Genomic DNA, 17,167 nt, shown 5'->3' with positions numbered 1-17,167 from the left:
GGTTTCACATTAGCGTTTCAGGCCGCAGCGTCGTCCTGCGCATGGCCGCCGCTAAGCTCCGCCCCCTGCCGCGCCTCCGCTGGTAGCTCTGCCTACAGGCGCATGATGCTGCATGCGTCCTGTGTCCCCTATCTTTAGCACTGGGGACGCAGGCCTTGCAATTTGGTGCGCTCGGCGCACCGTCAAAAGGACGCATGCGCCGCCAAACGCATACCTGCGCACTGCCTGCATCCCCAGTGCTAAAGATAGGGGACGCATGCAGCGTCATGCACCCGTAGGCGGAGCTACCGGCGGAGGCGCGACAGGGGGGCGGGGCTTAGCAGCGGCCGTGTGCAGGACAACGCTGCGGCCTGAAACGCTAATGTGAAACCACCCTTATATGGATACACCTAAATAAAATGGGAATGGTGACAGTTTTTTTGCGTAGGGTGTCTTGCATTGAAATCTGCTGCAATGATCGGGGTACTGCGTTCACCAGACATCAACACAATTTCTATCCGCTCCTCACGTGTTAACCTCTGTGACATGTCAATGGCTGTAAACAAAGAGAAACTTGTAAATAACCCATGAAATAACAAAGTTATGTTAAAACCAAGCACACCATTGTTTTTTCTTGTGAAATTCTCAATAAGTTTGATGTGTCACATGACCCTTTTCCCATTGAAAAAAATAAAGTTGGATCCAAAATGGCCGCCATGGTCACCACCCATCTTGAAAAGTTTTCCTCCTCCCTTATACTAATGTGCCACAAACAGGAAGTTGATATCGTCAACCATTCCCATTTTATTTAGGTGTATCCATATAAATGGCCCACCCTGTACATTTGTATATTTAGTGGTGGACACTACGCCGAAGGTGGGGACAGTAACTCCAGCATTTCTTGGGCGCCGGGCTCACATTTAATAACAACCGCACTACAGCCCCGGGAATGCGAGTGCCAACACCGCTAAATATGCCGGCACGGGGGGTGACCATAAGCTTTTTTATTTTATCAGCACCAAACATTTAGATCAAAAAGGGGCTGTCCTGGTATTGGACAACCCCATTCAGGTGTGCAGCCTATGAGATTTCTGGTGCATGTGGAAAAATGACATCTTACCTCCTGTGTCGTGGCGACAGCTGCAGGAAGAAGAAATAGAGCCCAGTAGCCTTGACATGGGAGCGGGGGTGAGGTACGTTTAATTTTTTTAATTGACACAATTGGGGTATTAAATTATAGAGGCACAAAGGGAACATTATTATCGCATGAAGATAGACACAAAAGGGGCATTATTATTATAGAGACATTAATATATGGAGAGTGTAAGAGGGTCACTGGTAATGTGCTGGAGAGGAGATATGTTTCACTGAGGTTGTTGGCTTCATTGATCTAAACCTGGAAGTTTCGCTCTTGCATGTTATGTGCTGAGAGGGACGGGGCCAGGTGTATTTTTATCAGTGAAGAGTTGAGCGAGACAGCTGTTCACCATATCTCTACTCTCAGGATGGGTCCAAGAGGTAAAAGTGGAGCCTTTGGACTTAATGTGGGTTCTGTGCACTCTGGAGGGGAGCTGACCTCCATAGCTGGGCTCTTGGTAAACAGAGCTGAACCTGATTTCCTGTGAGGGAGAACCCTGCAGTTATAAGGGCTGGTTGGTTTATGGCATGAAGACTGAGTGTGTCTATTTCTTTTGTTTTGACTGGTTTATGAAGCCTATTTTTAATAAACCAGTTGAAAATTTGAACAAGAAGCATTTCTGTGACTACCTTGTTAAGCAGCCGAATGGGCTGATCTACCACAAGACACAGAAGGGGTTATTATTAATATACTAGCTGAAGATCCCGGCGCTGCCCGGGCATAGTAGTAGTTATAACAAATTGTAATGAATATATATATATATATATATATATATATATATATATATATATATATATATATATATATATATATATAAATAAAAAAGGTGAGTGTATAGCGCCGCCCACTCCGCATAGCCACATTCACTATAATATCCCACATCATCCCGTCAGCCAGAGCTACCGGACTACTACCCCTAATATCCCACATCATCCCGTCAGCCAGAGCCAACGGACTAGTACCCCTAATATCCCACATCATCCCGTCAGAGCCAGTAAAAGCAGAATAGTGAAATTGCACAGAAACATGGTTCACTAAGATCCCAGGTTTTCTACTGATCAGGCTGATATTCTCACTTAGCTGCCACCATAAATATCACAGTCATGCTTTTCACCAATGGACAGGCACAAACCTTATACATTAGTAGAGAAACCTTCACACACATTTTCATGCACCATCAACTTGTAATTTGTCCGGCTGAGTTGCTCATGGATGTACAGCATCTGTGTGCAGTATAGTATCATATTTAATGGGTTGTTATGGGAAAAGCATTATGTGTTATATGGGTATATTCAGGTGAATTATGGGGAAAGTAGCACTTTAAAAAAAACTCACAGCATCAGAGCACAGTAACACATCAATAATGCATAAGTGTCTGTGAGAAAATATTAAGTCCACATGATATTTAATATGTGCACTTTCCTACATTCATGTGTGTCACTTAATGATACCACACGGGAGGGGGGATTCATTTCTGTCATGTACTCACTGCTCCTTTCTGGGGGACAGGCGATGGCTGGAGCTTATGTTCCCGGGGATGCTAGATTTCGCCCACCATGTCAGTGTCTGCTGAGGTGTTGTCAAGTGGGAAAACTTGCGCATAGCAACCAATCACATCTCAGCTACTGTTAACCAGGTCTGGTGAAATGAGAGATGTTTAGTGATTGATTGGTGATACACACACACACACACACACACATTGATTTTTATATATAGAGATGTATAGAAAGAAGGCAGTATTTGTAATATATTCAGGCAAAGAAGAGGTTGTTTGTATTATATGAAGGCACAGAAGGGGGCATTATTATACGGAGGCACAAAGTACTATGGGCACAAATGGAGGCCATAAGGAGGCAGCTTACCTGTGTCTTCTGAGCCACAAGCTGGTGGAGAGGGGCTAGGTCTAAAGTTGCCCAGGGGCTCATAGTACTCTAGGTATACAACATCTACCATGACAGGCCCCCTGGCACATATTGCTTTGTATAACATTTCTGAGGGTTAAGTGTCAGCCATCAGCCAGTGTGGCCACTTTCATCTGATGTGTTTGGCCAGCTATAGGTTTGGCACATGGAAAATAAAGTTTATTGGATGTCTCCACCGAGCACTGTAATGCTTTACATTTCTGTTTATCATATTGAGGCAATTATATCTTGTGAATAGTTCCTCATTTCTTGTGTTTTCATGTAACATCCTCTTTTCATAGTGTTCTTTCCGCATTTTATGTTGCAGGACCTGCTATGCATGGTGCCAAAGTTCTGCTTTCCCTTTGCAATTGAAAGGTAATGCCATGTTGGTTTTGTAACACTTGTGTACCTTTGCCAACTACATTTCTTATGTTAAATGTGTTGCTGTCTCTGTTAGATACATTGGTTTGCTTTTTTCCGATGTCCGTTGCAGGGGTTCTCAGGCTCAGATGGGGCAGCACTTTACTTTTGTCTTGACGGATATCGAGAGTAAACAGAGGTTTGGATTCTGCCGCTTGACATCAGGGGGTAAAATCTGCCTGTGTATTTTAAGGTGGGTATTTTTTACTTACATATTTTAGATTACTCTACATTCAAGCGTTCTGTCCTTTGTTGCCCTACCTTTCTAATTTTTTCCTCCATATCTACTTGCTCCCATAACAACTCCGAGAGGTCTTGGTCAACATCTAATGCTACTTGCCTAAGCCGGCCTTTTCTTCTGGATTTTCCATTTTTTCCCCCAGTTTTCTTTCTTGCGCAGACATCACGTGTTTCACATTTTCCTAGACTTCCCTCTCCTTAGATAGGAGAGTCCCTTCCCCCAACACTTTCTACTGTCTGGACAGGAGGAAAGGCAGTTTCCCTTTCTTTAGATGTGAACCTGCAAAAAAGGGGGTCTCCTTATAAAGTCCTAGCAGTAACTGCTCACCTGCCCCTTCTTACACAAACCACTTCCTCTCCGTCACTTAACCTCTGACTCCTTCAATTTAAACATATCCTCTGCAGTGGCACCAAGTGGCACAAGAGCCTGGAGCAAGGCTGGGCTGCTAATAGCTAGCAGCCTTGGGAATCCTTTCCAGGGGAAACTGTTTGAATCGCCTTCTAATGAGCTATGAAATATGGGAAGGATTGTGGAGTGGGACAGCGCCTTATGAGGCCATGTATTTCTTGCTAGACTCAGCATTTGGTAAGCCCCTCACTCTCTATATTATATGCAGATGGAAGTGCTCGAGTCCACACATCAGGTGCCCCGATTGTGCTGCACATGAAGCAAAGTCACTACATTTAGTGTGGAAACAATCCTGAAAAATGTCATGCCGGCAGGGTTATTTATTGACGCTTACTCTGCCGTTTGCTTGGCACAGTCAGTTGGCAGATTTGGTGGCAAAAGTCTAGAAGATCTTAAAATGGAAGATCAACTTCTACAAGCGCCAATCAGTGATATAAGAAGTCACAATGTGCAGTTTCCATCCAGCAAGCATCATGCATGTGTACATTGTAGGGGATGAATGATCGGCCGCTTGCAGTTTGTAATATTGTCAGCGCGACATCCCTCTTTACATGTTGAAATGTGCTGTGATTCTTCTGCCTGCCATGAAGATGCGCTCAGTCCTCAGACAGTTGTTGGGCATGTGTCCTTGGGCACTGATTGGCAACAACCATTCCTTTGAATGTGCATTCTGCAAATCATTGGCTTAGATAAAAGTGCCTTACCCCCTTGACTCAAACTTGTACTTTAGCCTTGGGTTCTACATCAGGAGCTGAGCTCCATCTACGAGCAGTAGATCCCAACTATGTTACATAGTCTGCATCTATCTGTAACAGTAGCGAGCAGAGCTCCGATCGCTTCTCTTCACCATAAAGACTTAGCTGCAAGTCTCTGGCAGAGTGATTTAAATGAAACAAGCTCCTATCTCTCCACCCTTTGCAACATGATTGTGGTGCATCCTGCTGAAGGACCTAGTCGGCGCCATCTTGGCATTACTGTACAGCTCTGCTATAGGCTGAACGTCGTAGAAGAACGCAATTCTGTAGTATTTAACTAGATTGTAAATGTAGACATCTAATTGCAGTTTCAAGTCCCCTAAGTGACATAAAAATAAAGTGAAAAAATGAAAAAAAAAAACATGACATTTTTAAAAATATAAAAAAATTACAAAAAATATTACAATTTGAACCATCCACTTTTTCAACCAATTAAAAATAAAGGAAAAAAAGCAATAAAAATCTAAAAATACTTGGCATTGCCACATCTCTAAACTTTGGTCTATCAAAAAACAAATTAAAGAACCCATACTGTAAATGCCGTAAAGAATACAATCTGCATTCCAGTATTGTGGTTATTCAGTTTATAAACCTCATCATTTTTTTCACTACGTAAATTAATTTTTTTTCTATCAAGTTTTGTGTGACCATAATCGTACGGTCTTGGAGAATGAGTTTTCCAAGTCTTTTTTTTACCATACAATGAATAGCGTGAAAGAACCTGATCATTTCAACAGCTACCTATGGAAAGCTATGTAGACGGGAGGGCGAACCACACCCCTGTATGTACAAAACAAGAGTTAGGGTCCATCCTGATTGGGTACAGCTTGTCGCGGGGGATGGCTTTTATGTACTTTAGGTTAAGGTAGTGTCATCCAAGTACCCGATGGTATTTACATGTACTATTACTATTATTTGCTTATTGCTGGGTATTTTCTAATGTGTTTTATCCTAGGTTCTCTCTAATTTACGGATATTGAAGACTGCAGATAATTGTGGACCATTTGTGTGGTGTTATATGGAGCACATGGTCTATATTGTTCGCAACATCCATATTTCTAGACCCGTACACCCTATAACTATTAGCTAGGACAGGCAGATGTCTCTGTGGTGCTCTTCTAATCCTCTCTGTGACCTCCTACTCCACCATGGATGCCGTCTTCAGCTTGTGCGTTATGTAGGAGCCTCCCATTGTAACGACCCTGATGGCTGCACCTCGGTGGAGTGTGGTCAGCCGGGCACAACATTGAAATGCATGACCTCTCTGGTGCGGTGCCGCTGGGTATCCCTCAGCAGCAGGGCCATAAATCTGCCACCCTGAGGAGCGAGCTGCCCACAGAGGGGGCATGCTATTTTTCATTAGACAGTGGAGAACAATATTCATGTTATATGATAAATGAGCGCGCACCGCGCCGAGCAGCACAATGTTTTCTCTCGAAAATAAATCAACAACTGTCTTCGTACTGGGGCTGATTGGACTTGTGTCTATGTATGTAAATATGTGGATTTATCATCTTCTTCGTATGTAGCAGTGATCATGTTCTCTTCCCACAGTTATCTGCCCTGGTTTGAAGTCTACTACAAGCTGTTAAACACATTGGCCGACTACTTGGTGAAAGAACAGGTAACGGACTGTCGCTGCCATCACGGTGACTTGTCACCTGCTGTTCTAGTTAGTAGTATAAAGCAGGCTGTAAGGTTTTTCCATCCATGTATCACACGCACTACACCGATTCCCATGGATTCTCCAACATTTCTTACATGCTTTTGGGCAAACTAGCCACTTTATTGGAGATCTCCTTTCTTTAAATTCTATGCGAAATGTCCTATCAGTGTTGTCATAGAGGACAATAAGTGCTTGTCCACATGTTGGATTTTTGATGCGTTTTTCGCATTTGATGCGTTTTTCCTGCTAAAAAAAACTGTGCTTTACTGTATCAGCAAAGTGAATGAGATTTGTGAACATGTTGCTTAATCTTTCCTTGCAGATTTGTAGCAGTTTCATGTCAGTTCTTTCAGCATTTCTCCATTGTTTTTCACCCTTTCAAATAAATGAGAAAACATAAAAAGCACATAAAAAAAACCTCATATTTTTGCAGAGTGGTTTTCCTGCCAACACTCCAGTGTTAGCAGCATTTTTGTTTTGTTTTAACGTGACACATTTTTGGTTTCATTTATGTTTAGTTTTTACTTGTGTTTTTTTTTCCCCATTCACATGGATAGGTGGAAAACGCTGCTAAAAAAAAACACTGAAAGACTTGACCTGGTCCAAATTTGGAAAAATGACTTTGGTGCTTTCAATCTGCAAGGAAAAAATAAGCAGCATCTGCGTGAGGTTTCAGAAATCACATTCACTTTGCTGTTACTGTGAAATGCTGTTTTTTTTTGGGAAAAAAAAACACAGCAAAAAAGCAGTGTGTGAACAAGCCAATAGGCATATTTGTTAACACATGGGTGCTGGTCGAACATGAGTGAGGAACTGCAGGAGATCAGAGAAGTGGCAGAAAACTTCGCAAACAGTAATGAGCTTTTGGCTTAGAAGCCATGCTCCTTTTTACCTATTCCATAAGTCTTATTGTGAAAAATGTTTACATTTGGCCCTGCGGATCCGCAGCAGTTCCTGCTGCGGTGTACAGTACCATTATAACCTATGTAAATCACAAACCACAGTGACCACGGTGCGTAATTTTCCGCGCGGATTTGCTGCGGTTTCAAATCCGCAGCATGTCACTTCTTTGTGTGGACTCCGCAGCGGTTTAGCACCTGCTCCATGACAGGTGTCAAACCGCAGATAAACCGCAGAAAATCCACAGATAAACCGCAGGTCTTTTGACCTGCAGATTTAGACAAATCCGTGCAGAAAATTCCGCAGCAGAATCCGCAACGTGTGCACACACCCTTAGGATCTGGTTTGATTCTCCAATCTTCACTTCTGTACTGAGTATTAGAGACTAGGAAGTAAAAGCTTTGTCTCTTACTGTGTAGCTATGTACTGACCATATTGCTTTATTCCAATGCTAAGTTGAGTCATATCATTATTTTTTCTCCTAGAACTAGGGTTACACTTGGAAATGTTGTAGGCTTTTACTAAAAGTGTCTTTTTTTATTTTGTTAACTTAGGAAAATGATTTGAATGATATACTGAAGACTCTTTACAATCATCCTGTTCCGGAAGCGCACACTCCTGTTAGCCTGAACCTGGTAAGACCCTTCAGCTTCTCGACAGTTTTCATTAATGTTTAATATTTAGTAACAGATTTCCATCAGAAAATAATACAGTATGAATGATCTGTCACTTTTCATGTGTCACACCTTATATAAAATGTATATAAAATAGAGCACAAATAATCTGTGAAGTCGGATCTGTAAGGCCCTGTTTTCAATGTTTCCGCAGTGAGTTAGTGGGTTCCACCCGAGTCCCCCCAAAAAGCAGGAAGGAATCCAATAAATCCTCAACAGCCCCAGAATGTAATGACATGAACGGAATTCAAATTGACTTCGTTTGTGTATTTTTCTGAAAATGTCCATCCATTCAGACTAGCTCAGACGCACAGCAGACCACGTGCTTGTGCTCATCTGAACAGACGGACACTAGTTCTCTTTATCATGTTAGGTCCTCTGCAATGTTACACTGAATTAGGTGTGTTAAGTGTTATAGAGAATCTGTCAGCAGGCTTTTGCTTTGTTATCTGAAGACAGCAAGAGATAAGGGCCTGTCACACTAAGCGATATCGCTAGCAATATCGCTGTAACGTCACTGGTTTTTGTGACGTTATAGCGATATTGCTATGTCTGATACTTACCTCCGACCGCTCCCCCGCTGGTTATCGCTGATCGCGCGAGAACATCCTGGACTGTTTCTCGTCGTCAGCTTCCTGCTGGGCGTCCTGCTGTGATGACGAGCGACGCGTGGACGCGGGCGGGAGGACGCAGGATCGCCTCGTCTGACAGGTAAGTAGCGACCCCCGACCGCCGCGATGTCACTGGTGAGATCTGCCTGTGTGGCAGCTCACTAGCGACCACTTAGCGATGTACCAGCGATCCTGACCGCGTCATATCGCTGATCGGGATCGCTGGTGCATCGCTAAGTGTGACAGTACCTATAGAGGCTGAAACACAGATTTCAAAGATGTGTCACTTTTCACAGTGCTTAATAATGTTTACTAAAGTCCCCGTCACACATAAAGATGGACCAGCGATCCCGACAACGATATGACCTTGTCAGGATCGCTGGTGCCTCGCTACATGATCATTGGTAAGCTGCCAAACAGGCAGATTTCACCAGCGATCAGGACCAGCGAGGACGCTGGTATCCAAGGTAAATATCGGGTAACTAAGCGAGCGCGTCACTTAGTTACCCGCTGTGTACCTTGGATACCTGCGCGCTCGCGTTGGACGCTCGTATCCAAGGTAAATATCAGGTAACTAAGCGCGCGTGGCACTTAGTTACCCACTGTATACCTTGGATACCAGCTCCCAGCACGCTGGTATCCAAGGTACACAGCGGGTAACTAAGCGACGTGTGTGCTTAGTTACCCGATATTTACCTTGGATACCAGCTCCCAGCGTCTGCTTACAGCGTTGGGAGCTCGCTGATCCTTGCTCTCCCGCTGCCAACGATCAAAAAACGGCCCAGAACATTCCTGCACGATGAGCGATACCTGGTGGGGGCGGTCGCTGATGCGTGCCACACACAGCGAGATCGCTGGTGAGATTGCTGATGCGTCACAAAATCAGCGATCTCGCTGTGTGTGATGGGGCCTTAACTATGAAGGATTTATCACTAAGAGATTAACATTGTTTGACTACATTAATCTGGCAACGCCCCCTCCTGTGATAAGCAGCTCACTGTCTATAGACATTGAACACAGAGAGCCCGTTGTGGGTGGAGTTAGCTGTGATGTGGTTAGCTGTTGTGTGGGCGGGGCTAGCTGTGATGTGGGTGGGGTTAGCTTTCACAGCTCTGCTTCATTCTAAATCTAAAATCTCTGATTGTGTTAGAACGCCTGCACCCAGTAATCTAAGTGATACATCGTTGGATTCAGCTTCTCTTTGCCTACGTTACACTGCTCTTAGATAAGGTAGCAGAAACCTGCTGACAGATTTACTTTTAAATGAGTACTATGATTTTGGCAAACAAAGACTATTTGTAACATGATAGAATATTTTCCAGCTTTACAATATGCTTTTTGTTCCAGCTTTACAATATGCTTTTTGTAACAACTGTTAACCTATGGCAATTAAATCTGTCCTTGTCATGTGTTAGACACGCAGGACTGATTACTGATCCTATAGAGTATCTAGATTTATACAACTGTGTATCCGTCACACAACCCAGACCAGATTCTACAATAAAAAAATATAAAATTAAGCGTCTTGACATGAGTGCACCGAATCTCAGGACCCACTTTAGTAGCCATATCATTATCCTGTGGCCGCTGGACAGGAACCCTGCAAACCTCCTCTTACCTGTTGGCATGTCTGGCTCCTCATGTGATTTTTATCCTAGCACGACGCCAGCAGATCAAAAAAGGAGCCAAGGATGCCGGCAGGGAGCCTGTCCACCAACCACAAAATACTAACGTCGTCTCTGGTCCCAGGTCCTGTGAATTTGTTCACTCATCCCAAGTAGCTTCCTATTGAATGACAGCAGGCGCAGGTCTTGAAATCAGTCAGAAGATGATGCATAAAGTATATAAAGTTCTGATAAATAACCTGCACGGGATGAAATCAGAATACCCCTTTAATTCACATGCATCATATGTTTCCGCTGATAGATGTACATCTGTGTATACATAGTGTATTAGCCTTACAATGCAGAGAATTACTAATGGCTACAATTTCTCATTTACAAGAACCCACTACAGTTTATATCACGTGAACCTCTTTTTAAAAATCAGTCCACTCCTGAGCTGGTAAGTCACAGGTCAGGGTGAGTTTTCTTCTGTAGTAAAGCACTTTCTCAAATCCTAAAAATTGTGGTGCCAAATCTATCCCCTTCCTGCAAGCATTTACTGCTCTTCCCTTCACTGAGCCAACCGGCGACTTTCCTGCATTAATCCAATGATTTTGACGTGATCATGCTCTTTTTCTCTTTAGAATAGATTAAATTAGTTTTGTTTTCCAATCACAATTATATTACGATAATTACTTTAGCTTTTTTTTTATTTTGCTCTTCTCCTATATCTCCTAATCTCTTATAGGAAATATCGGCATGTGTGCATTCGTACCGTTTCATTGTAAAACATGACAAATATTAATTTTCTTCAGAATTTATCACATCAATTTAGAGGAAACCGTTGATGTCAAACCAGTGTGCCATTACTCACTTCGGAGGTGTACATTCTTACAAATTTTCATCAAACCTGTGTTTTTTAACGCGCTCTCATTTTTTTTTTTACTCTTTTTATAAATGCTTTTTTTCCTGGGCTCTGCCCGTTTGATCTCAAAGACTGCACTGAGCCTCCCGCTCTGCCAAGTGTCAATGTGGTGTAAGTGGAGAAAGAGGGAAAACAAAAGGATCGGGCATTTGCCTTCAAAGTTGCCTGATTCTTCTGGAGGTCTCTATGTACAATAGGTGGTTGGCCGATTTGGCTGACTTTCATCTCATGTAGATGGAATCCTTATCTGGAGTAAGACTAGACCATTGAACTCTCTGATGATTCATTCGTGAGAACTACCTACTTCGAAGTGGGAAGGAATTTTTTTCCCTAATATAAGGCACATTACCTTACCAAAATTTTTGACCTTCATCTGGATCAATTGTAGAATTAAAGATTTGAACTTTTCTGACGTTCTGTTTCTTTCTTTTTTACTGGGATCTGTGGGGTAACATTTCTCCTTGCGGAGAGTGACAAGCCAGGCCTGGCATATCAAAGTGAGGAGACTTGTACGCCATGTATGCTCCACAGGGAAATCAAATGTACAAATTGCCTCTTCAGAGAAGAAGAGGACTAGAACTCCTGTACCACCTATTGGAAGTACCAGTGCTAAACTTCTATATCGACCCTTTAACTAGCCTTGCCATTTATCCCAAGTCATATGGCAAGGCTCATTATAGGGACAATATTGACTTCTAGTATTGCTACTTCCAATAGGTGGCGCTAGAGTTCTACTGTTCTTCCTCTATGAAGAGGCAATTCACATATTCTTTTTTTCAAAACATGGCAACAGAATCCAGTTAAAGGGAGAAGAGAAACTTTCCCAGAGCGAGTATTAGGGAATATTCCCCTGCTTTGGGTTCCGTTCCAAATTTTGAGTTAGCAAAAGCAATTGATCACCCAGCCTTATTACATATGTTACTTTTGTGAGCAAATTTCCAAACGCCCTTTACTATTTGCGTTTTTGATTTAAAAGATATACTGACATACTGACATAGTTATAGGAAGCATTTGTACGGAAGGCTAATTTTGAACAAAAACATAACAGGTTGAGAATATATATATATATATATATATATATATATATATATATATATATATATATACCGTATATATATATATATATATATATATATATATATATATATATATATATATATATATATATATATAAAGCTCAAAGTGTGTATGTGTGTGTCCGGGATTGGCATCCGCACCGTCGCAGCTACAGCCACAAAATTTGGCACAGTCACACGTCTGGACCCCGAGAGCGTCCTAAGCTATGTTGTGAGGTGAAATTTTAACCCAGCGCGTTCCAATTTACCAAACAATTTTGCCCCTATCTACATAATGGGAAAAAAGTGTGTGCCTGTCAAGCCCCGCCCCTCATTATGATGTCATAATGCCCCTATCTACATAAAGGGGAAACAGTGTGTGTGTATCAAGCCCCGCCCCTCATGATGTCATAATGGTTGCCATGGCGACGCTGATGTCATCATAGGTTGCAAGCCCCGCCGCTCATTATGATGTCATAATGGTTGACTATGGGATGGAGGATGTGTGATGGGTATATGGGCACTGGACTATGGGATGGAGGATGTGTGATGGGTATATGGGCACTGGACTATGGGATGGAGGATATGTATGACGGGTATATGGGCACGGGACTATGGGATGGAGGATATGTATGATGGGTATATGGGCACTGGACTATGGGATGGAGGATATGTATGACGGGTATATGGGCGCGGGTCTATGGGATGGCGGATATGTATGATTGGTATATGGGCACAGGACTATGGGATGGAGGATATGTATGATGGGTATATGGGCACGGGACTATGGGATGGAGGATGTGTGATGGGTATATGGGCACTGGACTATGGGATGGAGGATATGTATGACGGGTATATGGGCACGGGACTATGGGATGGAGGATTTGTGATGGGTATATGGGCACTGGACTATGGGATGGAGGATATGTATGACGGGTATATGGGCGCGGGACTATGGGATGGCGGATATGTATGATGAGTATATGGGCACAGGACTATGGGATGGAGGATATGTATGATGGGTATATGGGCATGGGACTATGAGATGAAGGATGTGTGATGGGTATATGGGCACTCGACTATGGGATGGCAAATATGTATGATGGGTATATGGGCATTGGACTATGGGATGGAGGATGTGTGATGGGTATATGGGCACTGGACTATGGGATGGAGGATATGTATGACGGGTATATGGGCGCGGGACTATGGGATGGCGGATATGTATGATGGGTATATGGGCACAGGACTATGGGATGGAGGATATGTATGATGGGTATATGGGCATGGGACTATGAGATGAAGGATGTGTGATGGGTATATGGGCACTCGACTATGGGATGGCAAATATGTATGATGGGTATATGGGCATTGGACTATGGGATGGAGGATGTGTGATGGGTATATGGGCACTCGACTATGGGATGGAGGATGTGTGATGGGTATATGGGCACTCGACTATGGGATGGAGGATATGTATGATGGGTATATGGGCATGGGACTATGGGATGGAGGATGTGTGATGGGTATATGGGCACGGGCCTATGGGATGGAGGATATGTATGATGGGTATATGGGCACGGGCCTATAGGATGGTGGATATGTATGATGGGTATATGGACACGGGACTATGGGATGGAGGATAATTATAATTTGTTATAACTAACCACAGTTAGTTACTATGCCTGGGCAGCGCCGGGCTCTTCAGAAAGTATATTATATAAACCAATAAAACATGGCAACAAATCATATGGGCCACTTTAATCAATGGCCACAACTGCAGTCAGAACATATATATATATACACTCACTGGCCACTTTATTAGGTACACCATGCTAGTAATGGGTTGGACCCCCTTTTGCCTTCAGAACTGCCTCAATTCTTCGTGGCAGAGATTCAACAAGGTGCTGGAAGCATTCCTCAGAGATTTTGGACCATATTGACATGATGGCATCACACAGTTGGCGCAGATTTGTCAGCTGCACATCCCTGATGCGAATCTCCCGTTCCACCACATCCCAAAGATGCTCTATTGGATTGAGATCTGGTGACTGAGGAGGCCATTTGAGTACAGTAAACTCATTGTCATGTTCAAGAAACCAATCTGAGATGATTCGAGCTTTATGACATGGCGCATTATCCTGCTGAAAGTAGCCATCAGATGTTGGGTACATTGTGGTCATAAAGGGATGGACATGGTCAGCAACAATACTCAGGTAGGCTGTGGCGTTGCAACGATGCTCAATTGGTACCAAGGGGCCCAAAGAGTGCCCAGAAAAAATTCCCCACACCATGACACCACCACCACCAGCCTGAACCGTTGATACAAGGCAGGATGGATCCATGCTTTCATGTTGTTTACGCCAAATTCTGACCCTACCATCCGAATGTCGCAGCAGAAATCGAGACTCATCAGACGAGGCAACGTTTTTCAAATCTTCTACTGTCCAATTTCGATGAGCTTGTGCAAATTGTAGCCTCAGTTTCCTGTTCTTAGCTGAGAGGAGTGGTACCCAGTGTGGTCTTCTGCTGCTGTAGCCCATCTGCCTCAAAGTTCGACGCACTGTGCGTTCAGAGATGCTCTTCTGCCTACCTTGGTTGTAACGGGTGGCAATTTGAGTCACTGTTGCCTTTCTATCAGCTCGAACCAGTCTGCCCATTCTCCTCTGACCTCTGGCATCAACATGGCATTTCCGGCCACAGAACTGCCGCTCACTGGATTTTTTTTCTTTTTCGGACCATTCTCTGTAAACCCTAGAGATGGTTGTGCGTGAAAATCCCAGTAGATCAGCAGTTTCTGAAATACTCAGACCAGCCCTTCTGGCACCAACAATCATGCCACGTTCAAAGGCACTCAAATCACCTTTCTTCCCCATACTGATGCTCGGTTTGAACTGCAGGAGATTGTCTTGACCATGTCTACATGCCTAAATGCACTGAGTTGCCGCCATGTGATTGGCTGATTAGAAATTAAGTCTTAACACACAGTTGGACAGGTGTACCTAATAAAGTGGCCAGTGAGTGTATATATATATATATATATATATATATATATATATATATATATATATATATATATATATATATATGAGCAAAAATCTACTAAATATGACTGCACATATGTTTTATTAGTCGTGATATAAGGAATAAAAAAAAAAAACAATAAAAAATAGTGGCTGACAACATCTAAAGACTGTGCCCAACAAGGTGCATAATATAAAAAAGCATCTAGAAAGGTAATAAATGTGCTTGTAGATCAAATAGAAAGTGTATATGAGTAAGTGACAACACGGTAATAGAAAATATAATGACCGATATGAAATAATAGTGTCTAGAAAATGATTAGAAAAGAAATTGGTATCATTAGTATTCGCAATCATGGTGCCTTTTGAATAAGCCACGGCGAAACCCACATTGGGCATTTAAAGGTACTGCAGCACAGAACATTATATGCTACATTTTTTATGGTCTTTTTATGTCTTTGAATATTTATCCGCCAACATGATGACTCCTGTGAATGTTCCCATACCCCATTGTATGTAATAACATCTCTCTCCCTCCTGTACACCTGGTCAGTGACACTTGTATACTATACCTAATAACTAGGTATATGAACTATTTACCACACATATGGGTATTAGCCTAACTTCTTTTCGGATCATTTTCTAGACTCTATTGTTTCATATCGGTCATTATATGATGTGTTTCTGTGTTGTCACTTACTCATTGGGCCATATACACTTTTCTGTTTGATCTGCGAGCAGATTTATTGCCTTTAGATGCATTTTTTTTATGTTCTGTATCTCACTGGGCACGGTTTTTAGACGTTGCCATTCACTACTTTTAATCATGTTTTTATTGTATTGTTTATATAATGACTAATAAAAGTTGCTTGATTTATGTGCAGTCATATCTTGTAATTTACTTGATTTTTTTTACATTATATTGTACTTGAAGTGAGTGACCGCTGCTACTGTATGAAGAGCACACATTAGAGCCAGTCTTCTTTCCTAGTAATGACGTAGCGTTTCCTGGACACTTTCTCTCTTGATTACTGTAAATTGAAGGTGCTACTAATTTTCTATCATTAGATGCTGAAATCATTTTGTGTCCACATACCACAAAACAAATTAATCCCATTATTCCCTCTTCGTTGCACCAAATACCAACTAAGATTCTTGTTAAATCCTAATTAACCTGTGTTGTCTTTTCTCTCGACCTTCCCTCCCGCCTAGCACTCGTTCTTCATTACTCCTGATGTAACCGGACTGCCGACAATCCCTGAAAGTGTATGTATCTAATTGGGTTTTAACCACTTGTCTGTTTTCCTTGAACAAGCCTGTTTACTTGTTAACTTAATCACTTTGCGCGTTCTGTTTTATATTAGAGAGAGCATCACCCATGTGTCGGAGAAAGACCTGCTGGTAGCAATCCAATTATTGACGGTTATTTGGATAGCAATACAACAAAATCTGTTTTATATGAGACAACTTTAACAAGAGCTTTATTACGTCCATTGGTATTATTTTAGCGCCCCTATAAAGGATCCACGTTTTCCAGAACTCCTTTTGAAAGTTGTGTCCCCCTCTGTACTCTGCCAGGACGACCATATAAAGGGAATCTCTTCCTAGATTTTTGTTGTGCAATCTAAGCGCAGCATGATGTAAGGACGGAGACCCTTATTCCAGTAATATATTACTTGTCAGTCTGCTTGCTGTCATTTTGATACAATCACTATTTTCTCTGTTGCCAATCTAGCAGTTCTCTGAACGCTGAGCTCTGTATAACCCCGCCCATACCACTGATTGGTTGCTTTCTGTGTTTACTATACAGCGACAGAAAGCTGATAATCAGTGGTAAAGGCAGAGCTGGACTAGTATGCACGAG

At 42.5% G+C, this 17,167-nt stretch overlaps 1 protein-coding gene across 4 annotated transcripts in view; it reads left to right on the top strand.

Annotated features, from left to right (window-relative positions):
- DENND1B (DENN domain containing 1B) overlaps positions 1-17,167 on the top strand; it is a 270,500-nt gene that overhangs the window by 93,376 nt on the left and 159,957 nt on the right. For 3 of the 4 annotated variants that reach the window (XM_073571725.1, XM_073571723.1, XM_073571726.1), the window contains exons 4-9: positions 3,347-3,396; positions 3,515-3,634; positions 6,400-6,469; positions 7,966-8,046; positions 10,701-10,760; positions 16,516-16,569. In XM_073571725.1, coding sequence (XP_073427826.1) covers positions 3,347-3,396; positions 3,515-3,634; positions 6,400-6,469; positions 7,966-8,046; positions 10,701-10,760; positions 16,516-16,569 — 435 coding nt within the window. The remainder of the gene's footprint in view (positions 1-3,346; positions 3,397-3,514; positions 3,635-6,399; positions 6,470-7,965; positions 8,047-10,700; positions 10,761-16,515; positions 16,570-17,167) is intronic. The other variant, XM_073571724.1, reaches the window with a different exon arrangement.

This window comes from Dendrobates tinctorius, unplaced genomic scaffold, assembly GCF_039654945.1.
Source record: "Dendrobates tinctorius isolate UK_male_01 unplaced genomic scaffold, ASM3965494v1 ptg000029l, whole genome shotgun sequence".
Classification (NCBI taxonomy): Eukaryota; Metazoa; Chordata; class Amphibia; order Anura; family Dendrobatidae; genus Dendrobates; species Dendrobates tinctorius.
Note: the sequence above shows the minus strand (reverse complement) of the source record. Positions and strands in the feature narration are given on the sequence as shown.